Raw genomic sequence first — 25,524 nt, 5'->3', positions numbered from 1 at the left:
TATTCAACTATGATCTGGCACGCATAGTAATAGGCTAAGTTTAAACAGAAAACTAAACTGAAAAATTGGGTACAAACACCCAATGACCCTTATGGACCCAAGAAAGACTAGGCCTAAAAGCTAATCTCAAAGCTAGCAGCCCTAGAAGCCGATCAAGGACCCAAGTTGACCCATCTGCAAGCAGCCTCACTGCCCCTTTCTCCGCCTAGAATTAGGCTCGGATTTGAGCCCAAAAACTTGCCAAACCCCCTGATTTGGACATCGAGGACTTGGGCACCCAGAGACAACTGTGGACCACCATCAGCTCCGGCATCTGCTGCAATTTCGACAACGTCGCTGACACCAATGCAAGCCTTGGCGGATTGACACTCAGCTAAGTCCCCTTAAACTCCCTTGTATTTTCAGAATTTTGGATCAAGCTCAAGGCTCTTCCTATAAGCTGAAGCGGCGTCTTCGAAGTCTCCCTAGCATTGTTGGGCTGCGCCTAGGCAATAGTAGCGTCAACCCAACGGGTGGTTGATGCGAGATTGATGACCCCGGTGCAGAGAGCATTGCTAACTCCCTTTGTTTTGGTTGTGGCTATAAGATTTGTGTCGTGCAAATTTTGAAGAGTTGACTTTTGCTATGCTAGGGTTTTCTCCCTAGCGAAAAAACTGATCAAGATCTACGCAGCGATAGTGTAATGCCCCATACCCTAAAATTTTAACTTACTTTTTAGTCACCGTTATTGATCGAGGAGTTGACTTTTCTTTAGTCCGTTGAGTTAGGAAATTTGTTTGAGAATGTCGTAGTATACGTAAAATCGAGTTCGTGGACACGTAGTTTGTTTAAATCGGAGTTATGTCGGGAAAGTTAAGGCCAAAATAGAAGTTAATTTGTATAGTTGACATTTTAAAAGGGAGGTTTCCTTTTTGGGAAGAGAGAGAAAGTGGAAAACAGATCCAAAATTGGGACAAACCCGAGCTCACCCTCCCCCTTTCGTTTTCTTTCGCCGTTGAGCCTTCTCCGGCAAAAAATTCGTTGTCGTCCGGCCACCCCAGGGCACGTCGCTCACCATGGCATGATCCTCTCCTCCTCCTCTCCCTATCCATGTAAGTTTTTCACCTTGGGAAGTTTTTTTTTTTTTTTTTTGAGCGAAATGGAATCAAGTTCCAATATATTACGACGTCACATCGTCAAGCTAGAGGGTTTCAAGAAACCACTCATAGTACAAATACAAGCACAATACAGACTGCGCAAAGCAGCCAGAAACTCCTAACCAAACTGCCCAAAGCAGCTAAATTATTACTAGCCAACAAATCAAAAACCTAAAAGAACTGCAGAAAAGAAAAGCAAAACAAATAAAATTCCCTAACCCTACCCTATCCAAAGATGGAACCACTGTCTTGAGCATCTTGATGCCTAAGACCCAAATGGTGTACGTCGCAACACAACAATACAGAGGACGGTAACATCCAGAAGACAAAAATAGGGCTAGAAGAAAAACTATCTACCTCCCCAAAAGCCCAATCCAACCCAAACTAAGTGAAAAGGAAAAAGGAGACCTGAGCCAAAACAAGGCCCAGATCACTAGGCTGAATCCACAACCCAGTAAGGCAGAGGCCCAAGCCCACTACCAAAATCCAATTTCCTCACACCAGCCGAATTAGACTGGCCTTCCTGGAAGGCAGCCCCTCAGTTCACTATTCCGGCGGCCTCCATCTCTCCTCCACCATCACTGGGTTCTCCTAGAGTCCGGCCGGAACGCCTACTTCAAAAACCGATCAACTGAGCCCGGGAACCACCACCACCCGCTCTCAAAACCACTCGAACTCGCACCTGCCGCTGTCACCACCGCGAACGGAGCCTCAACAGCCTGAACCGCCGAGCCCTACACCGGAGCACCACCACGATCGACTTCGCAGACCCAGATTGAAGATCCGAAACCAATCCGCCGCCGCCAAAGTTTGGAACAAGCCCAGAAGCCGCACGATCCAGACAAACTGCACACCACCGCCGCACCGTCGTCGCACACCACCCGAGAGCGCGCCGCAGCCTTGCCTGGTCCGGGGAGCGAAGCTTCACCGCCGCCAGCAAAACGAAACCCTAGGTTTCATGAACCGAGGTCGCTCCAAGAAATTCAAAGGCCTCCTATTGGTGCATTTTGGTTGGATTCACCTTTAGTAGCTTTGATTGGAGATTCGAAGATAAATTCCTAGAAATGGGAAATTGGAGATTTGCTTCGATCTCTGGTTTCCAGCCGGAATTCTTTGGGGTTTTTGTTGCTGGGTTGAAGCTAACCTTCATCCCTAACCTCTTGCAGCTTCTCATGACCGGTGGAGGAAGAATTGAAGGTGTTTGAGAGTGTGAACAGTAATTGACGAAATCTTGATTTTGGGATTGAATTTCCAACCACTTCTGCTTGGTTTTGGTTGTTGTTGCAGGTATAAAGATTGTTGGGTTTGTTGTGGAGATGATTTTGAGCTAGATAGGTTGACCGGAATTGGGGATTGGTGTGGTGGTGCGTGAAGCCACGCGCCGCCGATGGTGGTGGTGGTGAGGCTCAGTCAGCCCCTCCAAAACCCATTAATTTAATTTTTGAGTTATGTTTTAGACTTGAGGTTGTTTGGGTATTGAAATTTCTTTGAAATTTGATGTTGGACATGGTTTAAATCTCTTAGTTAAATGCTATTGGTTATATTTCGGTATTGAATTATTTTGTTGGGAAATTGGAGATGGGATTGTGAATTGAAAAGGAAAAATTAAGAGAGAATTTGGAGATTTCGGAAAGGGAATTATTTTATAATTTGGTGGTTAATTATGATTAAGGAATTGAAATTAAATTGGCTAAGTTATTGAAACGATCCTTGTGAAGATTAAAGATTAAGTGAGGGCGTTGAATCGTTAAGGAAATTTCGAATTCGAGAATTGAAATCCTAAATTGAAGAGTGGGATTTTTAGAGGAATTTGTGAATAACAAGTATTACTTTTCTAAGGGAATGAGTTTTGACTCTTAGATTATTTCCTTATTGTGGTTAATTATATCCTGCCAATCATTACAGGACGTACTGAGCCCTCGAGCGAGGAGGACACGGGCAGGCAGCAGGATTAGCTGCGAGACTCACCAGTGAGTGGACTTTTATTTTATTTAAATGATGCATGCAGCATGACATTAAATTTATAACTTGATTATTGTTTGGATAAACGTGGTTTTCGTGGAAAGAAATGAGTTTAAAGAAACGAGTTGGCAAGGAGGCTATTTTCGGCACATGCGTCCATTACCGAGTCGACAGTCCCCTCTAGGTAATAGTCTGGTCGGCAGTCCCCTCCAGACTACATCCCGGTGGGCAGTCCCCTCCGGTGAGGCATTTGGTCGGCAGTCCCCTCTAGATGACATGAGGTAGTTAGTCGGCAGTCCCCTCTAACCACCGCCTCCTAAATTCCGGTCGGCAGTCCCCTCCAATGCGTCATCTGGGCGGCAGTCCCCTCCGATGCGTCATCTGGGCGGTAGTCCCCTCCAGATGACATGAGATGACTAGACAGCAGTCCTCTCTAGTCATCGAACGATTTTTAATGAAAGGATGGTTTTCAAAGGAATGAGTTGGAATTGTTTTATAAATCTCACTGCATGTCGGGTTTTATTAACGAGAAAATGGGAAAGCATTCAAGTATTGGTTTCATAACTTATTTCAGTTTTTTCCACTCACTTTAACGGGTTTTTAAATGTTTTCCCCTGGGCCATTCGGTTTCAAATGCCCAGATTTCAGATTTGCCGAGATCGCGTCTAGGAACTTGGGGCATAGGAATCAGCGCTTCCGTTTTGACTATAGGTTAATACTTAACCTACCTTGTATGATATCATCTTAATTATGTAGAGCTGCTCTGATAACCATTTTAATTTGGAGAATGTTAATGCTTGAGAATCTGTTATCGTATTGAAGTTAAGGTGGCATTCGTACTTTCGGAATGTAATATATACACTTGGAATGTAAATCATGGAATGTATTTATGAGTGCGAGTTTAGTTTTAATTATGTCCAGGTATTGAAAATTTTCGGGTAGTCCATTTTAGGGGAGGTTCTGCCGATTTTTCGGTAGGATTTTACCTAACGTGGCCCTACAGGCTCGTATTCGGGTTTCGGGGTGAAACTTGGGTCGGGTTCTGTCATATAGCGGAGGAGGGAGCAGCGACAACTCTTGCCCTGTTGGAGGATGCCATGGTGAGCCTGGTTGGGGGTAGAGATGTGATCCATGACCTATTTTTTTACTTGTGTGGTTGATTGCTGACCAAGAAATCAATGGTCGTTCCGTCATTCTAGGTGGCGATCTCCGGGGTATGGCAGCTGAAAGAGAGGGTTCTGATCCATGAAGAGGAGGGAGGGATCTTCGTGTTCCAATTCAAGGAGCAAGAGTTGAAGCACCGCATCCTTCACGATGGACCGTGGTTCTACAGCAACTCGGTGCTCTTACTGGCGGATTACGACGATGTTGGTACGCTGTCGGAGGTTTCGTTGCACTTCCTTGAAGTCTGGGTAGCGGTGAAGGGGCCTGCGTGTTGCCATGAGCAACGAACAAGCTCTAAACCTAATCGAGAGTGTGCTGGGGAATTTTGTTAGGGTTGATTCGGCGACACTGCAGAGGAAGGATTCCGTTCCATGAATCCGACTGATCCACAATGTGTGTCGGTGGATCTGGGCTCGGTGGTTGTTCTTTTTCTCTCCGGAACTTTCGGTGGAGTTGGAGTTCCAATATGATAAGTGTCATGGCATCTGCATACATAAATCATTAGATAACTATCATATAAAAAAAAAAAAAAAAAAAGTTGAGTAACTATTATTGGAAAACTGTAGAAAACTAGACACAAACTTGTGGAAGATTTTCTTGTATATTGCTTCATGAATAAAAACAGAATACATGCTTACACTATATAGAAAACGTTGAGGTGAAGAAACATATATACTATAATCACTCTTAAAACACTCAAAGAAGGCTTAATCTTAATTTAAGGAACAAGCCATCCATAATTATGTTAACAACTCTATTAACTGACAAGAAAAAACTAAGACAAGGTATTAACAGTAAAATGTAAGGAGGTAAGGTGCTACTAAACTCTGAAGTCAGTAAAGTGATGCTGGCAATAAAAAGTCACCTCTCGGGTGTTGAACTGGTCCTTGTTTTTTTGGACAGTGGGTGTTGAGCTGGTCCTACGTTCCATTGGCATGTACATATTCACTCTCATGAAATGAAATGAGGTTCGTTGAATAACATCTTCCCGTTGTGTTGAGGTTTTTATAAAAAAAAGTTACCTCTTGGGCCCCGTCTCCGTAGGTGAATAGGACTTTAATTGGACTGTTGGGTGTGGATGAATTATTACAACACATGTTATCTCCCTTCTTAAAAAAGAGATTTCATCTTTTTCATGTTTTGCAAGACAGGTTTGTGTCCTCCATAAATACCTCAAAAACACAAGCTGAATCAATCAATCAGCAAAGAAAGCATAGAAGTAAAGAAGAGGGAGTTTGAAAGATGGAAGTTAAGAAAATGCTAGGGCTCCTCTTAGGGATCTTCTTCCTCGATGGGCTGTTCCTCCTCTCCGCGGCTTCAAACGTCCACCACTACAGCTTTATAGTAAGGATCAACTACGTTCTGCCCATATATGGATCATATATGACTATTTGCATTATACCTTGAAACTGACTCTTTAAGATTATTGCAGCTGAAGGAGACGAACTTTACAAGACTATGTTTCGAAAAGCCGATGCTCACTGTAAATGAGCAGTTCCCAGGACCAACTATTCATGTTCGCAAAGGAGATACTGCTTTTGTTAATGTTCACAATGATGGCAAATATGGTATCACCATTCACTGGTAATCTCTCTCTCTCTCTCTCTCTCTCTCTCTCTCATTCATAGTCATGGTTGAAGGTATTACCATTTACTGGCAAATAATATCACTGTTCTCAGTTTTGTTACTCTTCTTCATCACTAGGACACTAGAGTTGGAAAATTGAATTAAGTTTCAACTTTTATAGGCATGGAGTGAAGCAACCAAATAATCCATGGTCAGATGGTCCAGAAAACATCACTCAGTGCCCGATTCAGCCTGGAAAAAACTTCACTTATGAGGTCATATTTTCAGATGAAGAAGGCACCCTATGGTGGCATGCGCATAGTGACTGGTCACGTGCTACAGTCCATGGTCACATCGTTATCTTACCTGAGATAGGAAAGACTTATCCATTTCCCGAACCTTACGCTGAGCAAACAATTTTTCTTGGTACATACATATATTTGATCTATAACTTAACCTCTCTGTGTCTTTTGGAAGAAATCTAGCTAGATAGTTATGCTTACTGGGAAATTCTAGTATAGTGGTGGATATCTCATACCCGCATTTACAAAAGTGAGAACAAATTTTGTTGTCAAAGTTGTAATTTGAGTCCTACTTTGTGTAATTTTAGTTCTAATAATGGTAATTACACCTCTTACGATATTTTACAAGTTTTTGAACAAATTCGTTGTCAATGTTGTAATCTTAGTTCTAATAATGATAATTATACCTCTTACGACATTTTTACAAGCTTTTGAACAAATTCGTTGTCAATGTTGTAATTTTTGTTTAATTATATGTAAATAGTGTAAATGAATATGGTAACTTTCGTTCTCAATGTTGTAATTTTGGTTCAAATACTAGTAAATTTTTGTTCAAATAGTTGTAAATGAGGGTATCTCATACCCACCAGTACACTAGCTTGTCTCATGCTTACTTGTCACCAATAATAATTCACATCTAGTATTCGGATCTCCTCTTATTAATATATGGTATTGGCAGCATCGTGGTTCAATACTGATGTGAAGGAACTAATTGATGACGCCACACTAATTGGAGGTGACCCAGACCCATCGGATGGATTCACCATCAACGGCTGGCCAGGAGCTTTATACAATTGCTCCAATGGTATCTAAATCTATACGAAATGATGCCAATAAATTTCTGCAAAGACTTTCGTACAAAAGTTTACTTTCTTCAGTTACATGTTGCAGAAACCATATCCACTTTTGGAGTTGAATACGGCAAGACCTATCTTTTTCGTCTAGTGAACGGTGTGATGAACGAAGAAATGTTCTTTGGAATTGCCGGACACAACTTCACCGTGGTAGCTCAAGACGCAGCATACATCAAGCCCATAGTAACAAGCTACATAATGATAACTCCCGGCCAAACCATGGACATTCTACTAACAGCAGACCAGTCTCCAAGTTCCTACTACATTGCAGCCAGCCCATTCTTTGACTCAAACGCTCCATTCGACAATACCACCACCACAGCTATTCTCCAGTACACAAACGGAACCGCCCCATCGTCTATTCCTTTTCCTTCACTTCCTTCGACGACCGACAAAGAATCTGCAGATAATTTCACAAGCAAGATAAAGGCTTTGGCAAGCGAGGAACATCCGATTAGTGTGCCTCAAAATATTACCAAAAGAATCTTCATCACAGTTTCCGTGAATCAGCTACCTTGTGATCTTGTTAATGGCACTTGTGGGGGTCCTAATGGTAATAGGCTGGCTGCTAGCTTGAACAATATCAGTTTCTCTACCCCCACTACTGATATACTGCAACAATACTACAGGTAATAGTAACTTATATGCATTGGCTACATTTTTTACAGTTTTACTTCAAGCACCGACAACATATAGTATGAAAATTATGGATTATTAACTTTTGGTAATTGCGCAGCATGTTGAATGATACTAGCTTTGACACCGATTTTCCTAGTCAACCAGCGGTGTTATTCAACTTCACAGGGGATGATGCAGACGATTATATACTGCCAGAAGTAGGGACGAAGGCGAAATTGGTTGGGTACGGGGCATCGGTTGAAATTGTGTACCAAGGGACTAATATTGGGAATGCAGAAAACCATCCGATGCATTTGCATGGTTATAGCTTCTATGTCGTCGGCTCAGCTTATGGCAATTGGAATGAGACCACTTCTCCAGACACTTACAACTTGATAGATCCACCGGAAGTCAACACCATCGGAGTTCCTAAGAATGGATGGACTTCCATTCGATTCGTTGCTAACAATCCTGGTAAGTATAACCAGCTCCATCTCATATTGGATTTATTGCTATGGTCTAGAGTGAGGTTTTAGGACTCTGATTATGGGTAAGTAATGTACTGTTTGAACAACATGATGATGGGTACGTACCAAGCCACTGCACTGAGACCACATAGGTTTTAGCATTTCTGGGTAAAAATATGTGAATTAATTCATCACATGAACTACTGTGACAATAAGGATGTGTGCAAAGTTCATTGTTGATCTTAATTGATTGATATTTCAGAAGCTCGAACCGATATTTATGTGTACTTATTATTACTGCATGCACGAAATGCTAACTGATTGAAGAAAAATTTTCATATATATGTTTCAGGAGTGTGGTTTATGCATTGTCATTTGGAACGTCATGCTAGTTGGGGCATGAACACGGTACTTATTGTGAAGAATGGACCCACCAATGATACCAAGATCCGACGACCCCCTCCAAACTTGCCAATCTGTGCCTAGTGTTTGCAGAATATTTGGTTGGAGTGTTATTTGTGTGTATTTTTTAATTATGAGAAAGTGAATGTAAGCTAATGAATTGCCAGAAATAATTCATGGGAATTAATTGCCCAATCGGCCAATTGGGAACCTATTGAATGGTGGAAGAAACACTCGTTGTTCTTTTGGGTCAAAGACGCTAAATATCACCATATTAGTAGAAATTAATCAGGTATCTCTTATCCATCTTCAGACTTTCTTATTTCTGCCTTGAGGGTGATGTTCTACCGAAACATTAGGTCGCGCACTCATATAGTCAAACTATTTCCTCCACTTTTTATTTTATTTTTTATTTCATATGTCAAACGTTTTATTAAAGTTTCACCAAAGGACCTCGAAATTGCGCGGAATTCTATCTTTATACATTAAAAAAGATCAATAGTGTTTTTTTTTCTGACGTGAGACAAGTATTTTAAACCACTTTTTCCGAAAAATTTGTGGCTTTTTCCACTCGTCTCCTTGCTCGCCAAGTTGCCAGGACTCAGTAATAAAGTTGGCTTACATGGTGTTACAGGGAACCAGGAGAAAAAAAGGAAGCCCATCAATGCCAACATCATAACCTTAAGGAAGCATCTACGTACATGCATATATCAAATTATCAATCAGGCAATATCTAAAGTAGAATTCATAATGGAGCTCTATAAACAAGGTAGCTAACCACAATGAAATCTTTTCTTCAAAAAAAAAAAATAATAATAATAATTAAGTAGCTACAATGAAAATAATGTTCTAATGTCCTGTCCACCCAAGTCCCTTCCCTTGCTCATTGAGAAGTATCATTCTATTATGAGCTAGAATCGTCTCACTGAGACTGGAGTGCACTTTTGCCTGCTTGAAGAAACAGAGTTCTGTGACCACGATGAAAGCCTAAATCTCCCTGCAAGTATGCATGCTGCAGCAGCACTTACTTTCCTTCTCTTAAATTCCAGTCCCAGAATTTTCTTATTGACGATGGGAAACGTAGATGACCCAGGAAAGATTGAAGAAGCATTAATCAAAGCTCGCTTATCCCTTCTACTTCTGTCAAACTTGGTAGAGAACTTCACCCGTGACGCAGTGGCAGTGTCCTCTTCTGCTACTGGAAGCAGTCGTATATTGAGGCCCATTCTCCTTGAAGCAGCCTCTTCTTCAGCGACTCTTTTCTTTTGAGATCTAAGTTTGGCCCTCAGGGACTTGTTAAGGGAATAGTCATCTGAATGCCTCTGGTCGGAAATTCTCTTTAAGAGGAGTAGCATTGACTCGGCTTGCTTCTTCTTTTGCCAATCCTTTTCTTGATGTTCAAGACGATAAAATGGATCCGCCAGCATACCTCTTTCTTCATCTGCAGGAAGCGCAAGGGTTTCCGCATCCTCATTGTCAAAATCCTCGGTCTTTTGTTGAGCACCACTAACAATCACATACTGACAATTCTTCGGATCTGTCTGAATAACAATTTCCTCTTAATTTGCAGCATGCAGCCTTCATGGTGAAGCTCCATATCTTTGTTGAAAAGTAGTTTCCGACATGCTTTTTTCAGCGTTGAACCGAACACCCTTTGCGATCATAGAATTGCACCCACTGCACCATATATTATAAGGCATCTCAAACCTTATAATCAGAATACTTTGGTCCAATTTTCGTGCTCTCTCTCTCAAAGCATGTTGACCATGGAACTTGTTCAAAGAGCCCTGATTTGGGCTCCATTCTTGGGGATAGTAAAAGTTGTCAGCTCTAGCTAGCAGCTGCAAGTGAAGACATTTGTTATTTTCTGAACTAATATATCACCGTGAAGCGATTTCGATTAATCAGATCTGTCTGTTCAATTCAATCCTCCTATTGAATTTCTGGTTTCCTTTTTCGTGCTCTTATGGGACAACAAAGACAAGGCCTTTTCGATCAGTTCTCATTTATGCTGCTCCTTTGCAGCACAGGTCTATTCCTCGTCCAACAAGAAAAAGGAAACCTGGCCTATTCAAAATTGGAAAAGGAAACAGAAGTCAAGAAAAATGATATTAGCAAACTACATACCCCCTGATAAGATTCCAAAACACAAAAAACTCCACAACATTTGGTTTTAAACACTTAAAGACAAAAGTTTACACTTGACATTTTGTCTTTAAGAGATATTTTACTTCCTCTTTAGTTTCTAACCTCTTCCTTCGGTAAAAATAAAATTGATGGAGAGTAGTGGGCCCATGCTTTTAAATTTTTTTGTTTGACATACTGCAGGTATAAATCTATCCTCTATACTCGAAGGTAAACAGTTATTTTCACTATTCATAATTTTGATCATTTCCAGATTAGATTTAATTGCTATTTGCAAAATAACTAGCGAAGAATTAGCAGAAGAAAGAGAAAAGTTGAGAAAATTGAAAGATTTTAGATCTAGACTTTGAAGAAACACTCCAAGTTACTGGGATATCATCTTCACAGTACAAGAAAGAATTTATAAAATAGAAAGAGATATTGAAAATATTAAATATACTCTTAAAGAGGAACAAAAACCTCTTGATTATTTGAGCATCGGTTAGATCCGCAAATCAATGGTATCAGAGCTTGCTGGAAATGCTCAAAAGGGAATCCCCAATGGGGACAATGTCCGAATTAATATTAGAGAAGTTGAATTCTCTATTAAAATCTTCTGATGAGAAACATCAGAATCTGATAAAAGAATTATCTAGATGTCAAGATCATCTAGAAAATGTACCAGATATAATCTCCCAATTAGAAAAATTGGAGTACAAAATAGATTATATCAAAGAACTTCCTAAAAGAGAAGAAGAACAGCTAACAAGTGTTGGCAGCAAAATCAGTGAATAGCAATAAATGCTAGATTCTATGAAAAATTTACTGAAGGATAAGAAAAAGCCTCTAGTAAAATCCAAGAAAGCTAATGGATTTAAACCATTAGAAAAACCTGAGAAGAATCCTACTCCAAGCATGATTTTTCTAGAACCCTCTACTAGTCTGACTAGTATCAAATATGAAAAACCAAAACACTTGGTAGCAAGAGATGTCAAGATGATGAGCATCTTTGGAAAAAAGAAAGGAGTACAACTCCTAAATGCTGAAGAATTTGAATACAATGAAATAGAACAAGAGGTGAAAAACTCCGCAATTCCAAAATTAGATTTCAAACAAATCTATAAAAGATGAAAGTTTGAATTGATGGACAGCCATCATTTCAAATTATTGGAATTTACAACTCCTTCCACAACAGGAGAAACAGATCTCTTAATGATCACTCCTCAAGAAGTTGCTAGAGCAAAGGCAAAGAATTATCAATTTATGCACATTGGAGCAGTCCAAGTAGGCATAAAACTTCTTGCCCGAGAAGGCATAAACTGTTAAGTTCTATGTGTCTTACAAGACAATAGACTAACAGATTTTCAAGCTAGTCTGTTGGGAACACTTGAAGCATCTTTATGCAATCAAGTAGCGTATTTCAACTGTTTTCCAAACTTCTCAACAAGCTTGAAAGATGATGCTCAGTGTCTGAGATTGAGAGTCAAGACAGATGGCATATCAATGAAAGAAAATATGCAAGAACTTGCAATAGTATACAGAATCTACTATAAATTGATGAGTACCATAATAGAGCCAAAGACAAGTATATCTAATATCCCAGGTCTTACTATTGGATTCCTCACCAGTCAAAAGAACCATTCACAACAAATTCACAAGGTTACTTGGAATGAAGTAACTTTTCCTATTGAATGAAAATTATCTGGTCCAAAGAAACCACCAAAAAGTGCTAAAGCAGCAATTTATGAAAGTAGAAAGACTGGAGATATCAGTCTAAAATTTGATGATCACAGGAAAAGTGATGTCGGTCTTGAAAACATCAGGATAAATAGAAATTTCAGAAGATGCAACAGTACTAGAGAAGCAAGTACTAGCGGCACTAAATTTGTTGTAGAAGAACCAACAGATCCTATCACTGAAGAAGAACTAGAAGCTTATCTAAATAGACCAGTAAACATGCTCAGAGCAAAAAAACTCTATGAACTCTATGATGAAGCAGAATCTTGCAAAAATACTAAACGATTAGAACAACTAATCGAAGAAATAAAAAATTTCAAAATAGGAAAGGTAAGAAAAGTCCTTCCTTATCAAGATATAGAAATGGAAGACGGAGAAAGCTCCAATTCCAAAACTTTTATCATCAGAGAAAAGGGAAAATTGAAACTCCCCATACAAAAAGCGCCCACAGGCAAAAAGGAAGAAATAAATTCTCAAAGATTTGTCCCAGAGGACAATATGCCTAGGGTACCAATCACAAATTATGGTATATGGCTAAATCTAGACAAAACTCTAGATAAAAGAAAAACTATTGATCAATGGGTAGATAGCCTCATGATGGCTGCTGCTCTTACCCTTGGAAAATTTGAAGCACCAGATCTTCAAGTATATTTTGAAACTACCCTCACTGGAGTAACCAAGAAATATTACTTGTCTTTCAAAGAAACTGCCAGAGGAAGAGACTAGCTAGAAGAAATAAAAAAACTCGAAATCACCATATGATTTTGCAGTACCTCTGTACGATCAATTCTGTGGAGATCTCTCAAACTTAAGTGAAAAGCTAAAGAAGCAGCCAAATCAAACATTTATGTTCTCAAAATCTGTGACATGAGATATTTTGAAGAATATCTAAATGAGTTTCAAGAATATTACTGTACAATAGGTGAACTAGAAAACACTAATCTAGTAAAACTGTTACACAGGACACTTCCTGAACCCTAGAGAACAGCTGTGAAAGAAAGCATAGCTGAAAAACCAATTGAAAGATTTTCAGTTGGAGGAATTGCTGACAGAATCAGGCAATTACTAAAAGAGCAATGCAAAGCAAATCTTAGAGCCAAAATGGCCAAGAAACAGCTCAAAGGAGTAGAAAACTTATGTTATGGAATATTGAATATGCCTACCAACTAGTACATTCATTTGTGACTACTGCCTATGTCATGAAAAGAATGGACTTCCTATGTTTTGTGAAGAGTAAAAAAAAAAACTTATCGCAAAGAATGTTTCGTAGCTGAAGCTAGAAGAAAAACCAAGAATACCCTTATCAACCAATTGGTAGAACAAGAATATGAAGAATATTTTTGTGAAAAGAAAGAATCAGAAGTTCTAGAACTAGCATCAACTGTTCTTTCATCTCCAAAAGAAGAAAAGAAAGAAGAACAGGTAGATGACAACATAGTACTTGTTGAAATAGAAAACAATCCAGAAGAATGTAAACCATTCATACCACAAGAACAAGCTCAAGAAAATGAGCTTCAACAATAAAAAATCATCTCTACCAGTAGATACAGCAACTACATAGAGATTGGATTAAAATTCTCTGATCATCGAAAATATCATCTACATGCATTTGTAGATAATTGATCAGGATTTACAGTTGCAAAAAGATTTGTCATTCCAGAAGAACTCTAGAAAGAAGACAATAAAAGAATAGCTACTGGTGTTCAATTTGATGGAAGCCACCTAACCATGAAAAAGGTAGCTAGAGATATTCACATCACCATTGGTGGAGGAACATTTGTCATCAATGCTCTTTGGCAATCAGAAGGCCAATGATCAAATTTCTTGTTGGGAAATGATTTCCTTCTCCAACAGAGATTTGTTCAAGATGAAGAAGTTATGGGCTTCAGAAAAGGAGACAGAATGTTTTGGGCCGATAGACTTACCCAAACAAAAAGTGTAGTAGGTCCAAACTTTACTACTCAATATCAGATATCGCAACGAAATAGTGGTGATCATAAGCCCAGATTTAAACCTATACTTCAAATAAAGCAACAAAAAGAATTGCTTATCGAAGATTCTTTTGAAGAAGAAGAAGAAGAAACTAGCGAAGACGAAAAAGCCAGTTTCATCCATGAGCATAATCTCAAGCATTTTCAAAATAAGCTTGAATCTCAGAAAATCTCTACTCTTGATAAAATCAAGAAAATGCTCGAACAGAATATAGATGTCGACCCTCAAAAATTTTGGGAAAAAGACCCAGTGGTCTGTGAATTAAGATTACATGATATGAATGTCATATGTCATGTCAAAACTATTCCTCAGTATAAAGAAGAAGATCAAAAAGAATTTAGAAAAGATATAGAAGATCTCCTGAACAAGAGATTAATTCGACCATCTACTAGCCCTGATCATGCTCCAGCTTTCTACCTGAGAAACCATGCAGAAAATGTTAGAGGAAAAGCTAGAATGGTGATTGACTACAGAGATGTTAATAAGAAGACCGTTAAAGACGGTTATCACATAGCTCAAGCAAGAGTCTTGATCAATCAGCTCAAAGGAGCTAAAGTCTTTTTAAAGTTCGATGCAAAGTCGGGTTTTTGGCAAGTCAAGATGCATCCAGATAGTTTCCTCTCACTGCATTTGGAACACCACAAGGTCATTACGAATGGTTAGTAATGCCCTTTGGCCTAAAACAAGCCCCTTCAATTTTCCAAAGAAAGATGGATGACATCTTCAAACATGTTGCTGAATTCTGTGTTGTCTATATCGATGACATCCTGGTCTTCTCCAAAAACAGAGAAGAACACATGAAACAACTTTACGAGGTTGTTAAGCTGATAATTCAGCATGGGATCATCCTAGGAGAAAAGAAGGTATTCTTTATCCATGATGAAGTTAATTTTCTTGGTATAAATATCAAGAATGGAGTAATAAAACTTCAACCCCATTTCCTTGAGAAAATTTGGAAATTCCCAGACAAAATTCCTGATGCTAAGAGTCTAGAAAGATTCTTAGGAGTCATCAACTATGGAAGGGATTTTATTCCCAAAATCTCAGGGCTACAGCAACGTTATCTCCTAAGACAAGTTCTAAAAGAAAATGGAATTTCACAGAAGATGATGAAAAAATCGTGAAGCAGATAAAATCCCTCTGCAAGAATCTCCCTCTTTTACAACAACCAGAATAGAATGATGAAATCATACTCCAAACTAATGCTAGTGATAATTACTGGTCCAGTGTTGTTTTGACACAAACGCCTGGAACTAACATTGAAAAGATTTATAAATTTTGTAGTGGCAAGTTCAGCCCTGCAGAACAAAATTATCCTACAGGAGAAAAAGAAATCTTGGCTGTCAAGAAAATGATTTTAAATTTTCTAGCTTTTCTAAGAAAACCCTTTATTGTACGCACCGGTTGTGCTAGAGTAAAGAATTTTAAAAATTTTAAACTTGATAAAGCTGTTGATAGAGAAAGATTAGCAAATTGGCAATTATTTCTTAACCAATATGATTATAATGTTGAATTAATTGCAGAAAACAAGAACTATCTTCCAGACGCCCTAACCAAAGAAGGCGATGAAGGTCGCAATCCCAGAAACAGAAGAACAGGAAAAGAGCCTGAAAATGTTGAGGAACCCAAAGAAAAAAATCCTCAAAAGATATTTGCTAAATCCAAAAGGATTAGCCACAACTGATCAATCACAGGGTAAAGGATTGGCTAGCTCGTCTCAAACGGCAGACGGTAAAGGCTCATCAAGATCGTTCAAGGCTGTTGCTTTGCCAAAAAGAAAAATAATTCCATCTGGAGTTATAAATGTTTTCAATTATGAATTAAAAACTTTCGATGAACCTGTGTTCAGAACTGGCAGAAGATTAGCATATCACCAGAAAGCTCTTTTTGATAACCTTTATATGCTTTTCAGGAAAGAAACAGTGGTCTCATGTTCCCAGCTTTGTTTGCCCTAGCTGAAGAACTCCATGAAAATTTCAGACCACAGTTTGAAGAAGTTTATGAAAATACACAACAGAGTGCTGTCCAAAATGAAAAAATTCAGTATCTTGAAGATCCTGAAAGTGCTAATGTTCCTGTTTTAGCACTAAAAGAATCAGATTGGTTCTACTTCCATAACCTTATTGGAAGTCATAATTCTGACTCATGTCTTCCTCCAACTCTCTTCATTGTCCCTGGACCTTATGTTGGAAGATACGTAGTCAATGTTCACAGTGAACATCCTCAAGAACACAAGTTTTGGCTTGTTGAAAATGGTTTTGTCCATAACCTCTGGACTAAAACCAATGATGATCTCAAGAGACTACCGCCCATCATAGTCAACACAGTCAAGAATGTTAGAAAAAATGACTACATCCTCAAATTAAAGTTCAGATCTACTCCACCAAGTGGATTTAGAAAAAAAATGGCGAGGCTGACTATATTTCTCCATACCATTATGTGAGAATCATTCAAGGAAAATATCTTCACCCTACATGTGTTGGATACAATGGCCAACCAAATTCTAGTATTCCCTGGATGAAGGCCATGTCTCTGGAATATATCAAAAAGATCATCGAAGAAGATACAGAAAATACATTCTTAGCAGCAGGAGAAAAAATTATTGTTACTGCATATGACCATCCTGAGGTTATTAGCAGTGACCTTTTTCTTTCTCTCAAAAGAAAAGAAATAGATTCCACGTTAGCCTGCTTTCAGTGGATTGAAAAAGATAACCACTACAAGATGTATGAAGATACAGACGTAGAAGAGAACGAAACAAAAGCCAAGATGGATAACAACTCTTTTGTCCTAGGCAGTAATTCAGAAACAGATGAAAACATGTGAAGCAGCAGGTGTAGAAAACACCAAAAGCAACTTTGGACTTTTCCTAAAATATGCTTTTGCTTTTCAAAAAAGAAGAAGGTGAAAAACATTTCACCTAAAGGAATCTGCTTTTCGTCAATCGACCTCAATCATCGGGAGCACTCACGAGAGCAGAAAATAATGGAGTTGTTCTGTACATTTTAGTGTTTTGAATTCCAGTTTGAGTTCCGCTCTCTATATAAGGAGCTTTAGGTTCTGCTTGTAAGGCATCAGAAAATTAAGCAAAATCATTTTCTCTCAAGGAGTAAGAAAGCCATAGTAGCAGTGTTATAGTAGCAGGGTGTTCAATCCTCCTTGTAAGAGTTTGTTTGATGCAGTGTGCTTTTATTCCAAGTAAGTACTTGTAATCAGTTATGAGTAACTAAACAGCATTTAGCTGTTTACCCAAGAGTGAGGCTCTGGGTTCTGTATCTGTAATTATGTTTGAATAAATAAATTCAGCTTGTGCCCAGTACACTACTGCATGAATTTTGTTTACTTGTTTAACAGTAGCAGTCGTTATGTTCCCTACTTTTAAAAATTGAACATATATCATACTAAGGCAGCAGTGATTCCGCCCTATCAGTAGCCGTTTAGACAAGAGGTCGCTAGGTGAAATTGTGGCATGTTGGAGGCTAGTTCTTAGGCTGATACTGTGTTAAGTTGTTTTAAGAAGGAAATGTTAGCTGATACCGTGTAAAATTGTAAAAGAGTAAAAGGGAGTAGAGTGTGTCCTTAATTGTATACGGAAAAAGGTTGTGGACTTAATTGTTAAAGGGAATGTTGTCTGGTAGTTCTTTGTCACTGTCTAAAATGATATCAGATATTCGCCGAAAGGTTATTAACCACTGCGGCACTGCTGTAGACAATTATAGCTTTTGTTTTTGCTGGGAATATATTACTACCAATTGAAGTTCTAATACTGTTATCCTTCGTTTCTACAACCGATTCTCATATATAAGTGAACCAGTTAGACGACACCAGCAACTTCAAAAGCGACTTCTCCGCCCATAAAACCAAAGACAAAAGATTGGGGCTTTTGCATTGTTACCCAGCCATAGTATAGGGAACATCGTAGCCATGACATCAAAATGATCACCAATCAAGCAAACAATTTTTTTTAGCATTTTCTTACCAACCAAGTAACTGCCACATCGAATACACCCACTTTGGTGGATAATATACTAACTTGCAAAAATGAACCATTTTGTTCCAGTAAACATTGTCTATTTGTTATACAAACATATAGAGAAGTCGGACAGTAACTATAGTTCCAGAAATAAGTTGAAATCATGACCATATCTTAGGATTATGAAAATACAGTAAAGCTGTTTCCACGAGTTCTATATGCATAACCAAATTAGAATGTATATCTGGTTTCATACCTTAAATCTTAATTACAGTAAAGGCTTAGCACTAAACAAGAATTTGATGAAACAAATTAATTTTCATTTCATGAAACAGCTGAAACAACAGTAATGTAGCTTCAGTGAGAAAGACTGAACTTACGATGTTGGTGATTAAAATAGGATTTTCCAATGACAGCAGCACTCTGGTAGGATTTGAGCTTTTGAACTATATCTATTCTTAACTTTTTCTATATATGCTACAAAATAATTGGAGCACCTCAACACCCAATGACATGGGAACACTGATCTAGGGGCTATAACAATAATAACAAGTAGGCTTAAAATGATAAAGGGTTGGAAAGGACTTGGGAGGGACTTCAATAGTACCCAACTATCAAACTGTGTGGTAAAAACTGTAAAATAATGAAATATCATGATCAAAGAGACCTTACGGCCTCACCCCTTCTTCACCGTGTCCAGAACTCATCAACTAACACAGTTAATAAAGTAGAAGGAAAATCGACCGACATTAATCAGTAATCTTAAAGCACACATACAATTACGAAAGTTTTAGAGATAGTTCAGAAGAAATAAAATGCAGGGTAGAAGTGAAGGATACAATTCAAGCCAAAGAACATAAAGAAATGGAGCATCAAAGAATCAGATGATATGGAACTCAATGACAACTACATTCATTGTTTAAGTTGCGCTATGCCTTACAACGATGGTACAGAATCAAAATGATCAGAGTGCAATCCCAACAAATAATACTCTGCATAGAAGTACTAATACAGAATAGTAAACTCAAAGAAAACCAACAAGTTGCTCAAGCAAGTTGGGTGCATAATCCATAACACTTGCATAATCACAAGCAAACCTTTAATCGAATATTTGTCACTTCTAGCATCTAAAAGCACAAACACTAATCTGACAGATACAACATAAAAATATAGAAACTGCTTTTCAACTTTTGGATAAGTTGCTATATCCTATACAACATCCATTACTTGCAATCTGTAAAAATCCAAATACCATACAAACCAAAACAATACTCACATTACTTTGAGACCAAAAGGATTTCAGGTTTCTTAGCTTTGCTCGGCGTGTTAACATTCGAAGATGAATTAGCAGCAACCGCCACTGCAGCCTTGGCTGCCTCACGCCCCCTGTTATCAAGCTGAATGAGACTCTGAGTAGCTAAAATCGCCTGCGGTACCAAATCATGAGATGCCCTGGCATACAATCTCCTCACCGCAATGGAAGCAGCGTCCTTAACCTCCTGAGAATTCAACGGCGCCAACAAACAATGCCCCAATATTCGCAGCGCCGGCTGCAAAAGCTCCCACGGCAATGGAATCTTCACCCCCTTTGAGTCCTCCACATGACTGACCCCATTGCTGATCCCATTTTGCTCAATTCTCAGTTGACCCATTTCTTCCGCCACATCACCCTCAATCTCAATCTCACTCTCATTCTCATTCTCATTACCACTCCCATTCCCATTGCCGGCCTCCAAGAACCCAGCAATCTCTGGCTCACTGTGGTTATCACCGGATTCGAATTGCCGCTGACAAGAGCAATCCGGGCCGGCCCAAGAAGCTAGGAACCTGCAAAAATCTATCTTGGACCAAGTGGGCATCTGCGAAATGTGCTTGTAATAAGAATCCAGCGCAACTCCAACAATGCAGGCCCGTTTGGTTGACTTGACGGCAACCTGGGGCTCAAGCGGCGGCGACAAAACCCCAACGGATTGGATATTACTGGAATTGGAGTTGGGATTAGTCGTCTTCTGGCTTCGAGGAATGTGGTAGAGAGAGGGCTGAGATAGGTCCGGGATCGAAACGACAATGGGCTTGCCGTTTCGGGCCTTGGTCTCGGCGGCGTAGAGAGCGAGGAGCACGGCCTCAAAGCCGGCGAGGGAGGGAAGTGAGGTGAGAGAGTCAGAGGAGAGAGAGTGGATGCGGGAGAGGTAGAGGCCGGCGAGGAGAGGGAGGAAGGAGAAAACGACGAGTCGTAGATGGGGGTCGGAGGAGAGGAAGGTGTCGTAGAGCCAGTTGCAGAGCGGGTCGGATCCGGAGCCGGAGAGGGGGGCGGAGAGGACGGCGGAAACGGCGGCGTAGGCTTCGAGGGAGGAGAGGAGAGAGAGGGCGGGGCGGTCGGAGTCGGCGAGGGAGGAGAGGGAGGAGGAGAGAGAAGGGTCGAGGAGAGTGGCGAGGGAGTGGATGCGGGAGCGGGCTTTGGAGATGGACTCCCACCATGAGTGCATTGGGTCGTCGTCGGTGGCGGTGAGGGAGGGGAGATGGTGTTGCGGGTGGGTCTGGGGTTTGGGTTGTTGGCGGTGGAGGAGGCGGAGGAGGTGGGGGGAGGTTGGTGCTGTGATTTGGGTAGAGGTCCATGGTGAATTTGGGTTTGGACTGAGAGAGAGAGAGTGTGGGTGGATCTGGGAGACTGGAGATTGCGGAGTCTTCTTCTTTTCCACAAGGGTGGGTCTGGGTCAGAGATCGGAGGTGAAGCCCGGAGAAGGGGAGTGGAAGAAGAAGATGGTCTTCGCGAGTTCTTGGGAATTTAATCTCTCCCTTCTTTTTGGTTTTTCCTATTGTGGCAAATGACAAGTTTGAGAGATTCGAACTTCGGTTGTAAACTATATACAGCGGGAGAAGTCTATTGAGTATTGAGAATATTCATGAGAATTTTCTAATCAATCGTTGTGAGATATACTTTTCGGTTATATTTCGGTAAATCAATCGTTAGATGTTTAGGTATATGCATGAGTTCATTTTTCTTCCAAATTGCTAATTATTAAGCTATCAAATTAGATAAAATCAATGAACAAAGTAAATCTGTCAAATCTGAATCTTTCATGTTCATAAATGATTAATCACGATTATGAATGCCTTAACGATTTTCAATTCGGTTGAAATTTTGTAAAAATGATCTACTCATAAATATATAAACATCTAATGGTTGATTTGCCAAAATATGATCGAAAAATGAGTTTCAAAATCATTGATTAGAAACTCTTCATTTTAATGGTTCTCATTAGAAGCCCACCTCAGCACCCCTAGTTGTTAGCTAATGGTGAGTCGGCACTCTGGAAAGCTGCACCTTCGAAAACTCATAACCACCACCATTACTTCAAGCAACACCACCAATAGCACCAATAACACATCCACTGTAATTGTCGCCAAAATTAGCCAAAACTATCCATGAGTTAGCATAAACTATTATACCATAACTTTTGATTAGAAGTACCCAAAAGGACTCGGACTCCATAATGTTGATCTGAAGTAACCACCATTGTTACAAAGGATCCCCATACCAACAATAGGTTGTCATACTCTTAGAGATTGTAGATCACAAACACAGAGCCGCCATAGCCATCGAAACTGTCACTTGAGTTATAAACCATAGCCTGCCTTTGTGATGACTAAGTTTGCCGACAAGAGACGAAGATAGACCGTAAACCTAACTCAATCATCTACAAGGAGCGAAAGAGAGGACTGAGACCCACAACGGAGAACCCATGATCTCGATCACCTAATCAAAGAGAAGAATAAAAGAAAGAAAGAGATGGCCCTCAAGTTAATGGGAAGTCTTGGGACGAGAAACCAACAGAGGTACCCAAGGCTAGAACCTTAGCAAATCTAAAGGGAGAATTCCACAAATGGTCACTCAACTATGACTCATTCGACACTTTGGTTACTCAAGTTTCAAATATATCACTTTGGTCACTCAACTATTACACTGTCAATCAATTTAGTCACCCAAGGAGTATTTTTTTTAATGAAAAAAATTAACAAAGTGTGACCAAAGTGATATATTTGAAACTTGAGTGACTAAAGTGTCGAATGAGTCATAGTTGAGTGACCATTTGTGGAATTTTCCCAAACCTAAAAGAGAGAAAGATGCACAATTTATTTGTTATTTTTTTGTTGTTGCTGAGGTTCAATAGCACTCAACTGAATTATTAGGTTCTTTAAAAAAAATGTATCAATGTCTTCAAATCTTAAAAAAATAAAACTGAAAGACTTTGAAACAAAGAGTCTGGTGTTTCTTGTGTCGTTCTACCCAAAAAAAAGTCTTGGAGGAGACATGCAACATTTTCTTTAGGGAAAAAGTCACAAATAATATCCAAACTTAATGTCATTCTACACTTTTGGTACCTCATCTTCTAAATAAATCACTTTGGTGCCTAAACTTATTACTCATGCCTAACATTCATACACGCCGTTTATAACACCGTCAACTTGTCATACACTTCTACCATTGATGTTTTCGTCCTTTAATATCCCTCCCCAAAAAAAAAAAATCTCTTAGGCTTCACCTAGGGGTCGTCAACGGGCCGGGCCTTACAATATTTTTCATTAATGACGGGCCGGGCTTTAGTATAAATTTCAAGATCCAAACCCATGCATATAAACCGGGCCTTGGGGGTTTTTTTGGGCCGGGCCGGGGTAGCCCTCGTTTATCTAGGCCGGGCGGGGGGCTTATATTCTCTAGTTTCAAATAATAAATAGGGTTTTTGTCCATTTACCCTAATTCTAGAGATTTTTTTCCCACTTACCTCATTAAGTTTTTTTTAATTCCCTCTTACCCAAAACACTCTAAGGAGGGTCTTCCCTAATACCCCATTAAGATTTTTTTTTTTTTTGTTTTTAATACCATTTTACCCTCACCCTTTGTTACTTAGAGAGAGAGAGAGAGAGAGAGAGAGAGAAAATGGAAGAGAGAGAAACCATAGGGGACTTCGTCGGAGCCCGGTCACTGGCCGCCGGATTCCGGTCACCGGTCGTCAGAATCAGGCCAACGGTCACCGGAATCCGGCCACCGGTTGCCGAAATCGGTCACCGGTCGCCGGAATCCTGTCACCGGTCGCTGCCCACCGGACTTTTCTGAAAACCTCACCAGAAAGGTTTATTGCCCCCAATAGACATCTATTCCCCCCCCCCCAATAGAGGGGCATATTACATTTATTGCTCCCTAATAGACGTCTATTGCTCCCTAATAGACGTCTACTATTGCCCCCCAATAGACATCTATTAGCCATGTATTGCCACCCAATAAGACTTTCAGTCGCCATAATGGGAACTAATCTCCCTAAATTTAGACAAATAAAACTTTGATTACAGAAAAAATAACAAGGTGATTACATCAATTCAAAACGTCTATTGCCCCCCCAATAGATCTTTAACAGGCCTCTATTGCCCCAATAGAATTTTTTTTTTCTTTCTTTCTGGGCTTCTGTCCCCATTTTAGATAAAGTTATACCGTCTGGAACAATAAATCACACAATTCCAAATGTGTTTGCAACATGAAAATGTCCCAATTGACAACAAGTGGAGTTGCAGCAGAGCTCTTCATAATAATTTCTCAGAAAACATAAAAATGATAGAGAAAGATAGTGATTTACCTACAAACCATTTTTCCCAGAAAGCATTTTACCCACAAACCATCATTTTTCCAAAAACCATTTACCAGAAACCATTCTTCTAGGCCATCTCCCTTATCCAAAAGCATCTACGTCAAAGCTCTCTCTTCAGCTTCTTCACTTTCATAGCTCACTGTATACACTACAAGTCCACAATCTTGTAAAGCAAAGACGCCCAATCAAAAAGAAAAAAAGAATGAAAGAATCGAGCTCGGAAATAGTCTCCGATTCGACTCACCTAGCTTCTCTATCATCATCATCCCTTTTACCCCTCCCCGAGTTCTCAACTCACCAAAACTCGTCGGAGACGCTATCTCTCTCCTGCGCCGCTTCGCCGGATACGACTCTCTATCGCCGCCTCTCTCTTATAGCTGAGCGAGAATTCGGAGCCGACCGGAAATTTCCAAATAATCAACGAAAACCTAATCTGGGAAATTAGATGCAGCGGCGGCAGCGTTTGCTTTGTCGCCGGTAGAGGTCGAAGTCAGAGGAGGGGGTGGGGTTTGCGTTGTCGCCTGACAAGAGGTCGAAGTCGGGAGGAATCTGAGAGAGAGAATCTGAGAGTGGCAGTGGCTGTAATTTTTAATTAAGTTGTATCTAAAAGTGACTTTTTCACTTAAATAGGGTGAGTGGGAACAAAATTCTCTTGGTGGTGTAAATGGGCTAATTTTAGCCTATTTTGGGTGCTATGGGTCAAGGACCCTAATAAATAATTTAATCTACATATAACTTTTTACCTAAGTTAAATTAGGGTTCTTGAAGTATAGCTTGAAGTATTTAATTTTAGAAAAAACATGCGCATACATGTGTGTGTGTATATATATATATATATATATACACAACCTTCTTGGGTGCGGACGTCAGCACTTTTTGCTTCGGTGCGGATTTCCAGTTTTTCCCCACTTTCCGATCATATTTTCACATCTTAACCGTTCCGTTTTTAGGTGCTAATGTATAGATCACTTCTGCAAATTTTCAGCCAATTTGATGATCGTTAAGGCATCCAAAACTGCAATTTACCATTATAAACACGAACGGTTCCGGTTCGACAGATTTGGTTCGTTCATGTAAATTGCAGTTTTGGATGCCTTAACGATCATCAATTTGGCTGAAATTTTGTAGAGATGATCTATACATTAGGAACTAAAAATTGAACGGTTAAGATGTGAAAATATGATCGGAAAGTGGAAAAAATGCCAAATCCGCACCTGAGCAAGTTTCTATATATATATATATACAGATCCTATCCAGAGCGGAGCTCCGCTTTGAAAATTAACGTGTGAAGTTCGAGTTTTCGGTCACTTTTCGGTCGCATATCCACATCTCGACCGTTCAGTTTTTAGATACTAGTGTATAGATCGTCTCTGCAAATTTTCAGCCAAAATGATGATCAGTTAAGGCATTGATAAGTGCCTTAAAGCTAGTACAGTTCAGGTTGACAGATTCAGTCCGTCCATTGGTTTAAACTAGTTAGATGTCTTAATGATCATCAATTTGGCTGAAAATTTACAGAGATGATCTATACAGTAGTACCTAAAAACTGAACGGTCGAGATGTGGATATGCGACCGAAAAGTGAC

General features: G+C 39.7%; 2 protein-coding genes and 1 pseudogene across 2 annotated transcripts; 1 reads left to right on the top strand and 2 right to left on the bottom strand.

Moving 5' to 3' along the window:
* Nucleotides 1-5,405: 5,405 nt before the first annotated feature.
* On the top strand, nucleotides 5,406-8,759 carry LOC133723525 (putative laccase-9). The gene is made up of 7 exons (XM_062150377.1): nucleotides 5,406-5,606; nucleotides 5,695-5,846; nucleotides 6,010-6,254; nucleotides 6,810-6,935; nucleotides 7,022-7,613; nucleotides 7,721-8,076; nucleotides 8,422-8,759. The coding sequence occupies exons 1-7, from the start codon at nucleotides 5,505-5,507 to the stop codon at nucleotides 8,553-8,555; spliced, it is 1,707 nt and encodes a 568-aa protein (XP_062006361.1). The 5' UTR covers nucleotides 5,406-5,504; the 3' UTR covers nucleotides 8,556-8,759.
* A 238-nt stretch (nucleotides 8,760-8,997) lies between these two features.
* On the bottom strand, nucleotides 8,998-10,348 carry LOC133724427 (uncharacterized; annotated as a pseudogene).
* An 8,969-nt stretch (nucleotides 10,349-19,317) lies between these two features.
* LOC133723517 (uncharacterized) lies at nucleotides 19,318-21,142 on the bottom strand. Its single transcript, XM_062150364.1, has one exon. The coding sequence runs from the start codon at nucleotides 20,781-20,783 to the stop codon at nucleotides 19,575-19,577; it is 1,209 nt and encodes a 402-aa protein (XP_062006348.1). The 5' UTR covers nucleotides 20,784-21,142; the 3' UTR covers nucleotides 19,318-19,574.
* Nucleotides 21,143-25,524: the final 4,382 nt, after the last annotated feature.

The sequence above is a fragment of the Rosa rugosa genome, chromosome 1 (assembly GCF_958449725.1).
Source record: "Rosa rugosa chromosome 1, drRosRugo1.1, whole genome shotgun sequence".
Classification (NCBI taxonomy): Eukaryota; Viridiplantae; Streptophyta; class Magnoliopsida; order Rosales; family Rosaceae; genus Rosa; species Rosa rugosa.
The sequence above is the reverse complement of the archived record's forward strand: the minus strand, read 5'-3'. Positions and strand labels throughout refer to the sequence as shown.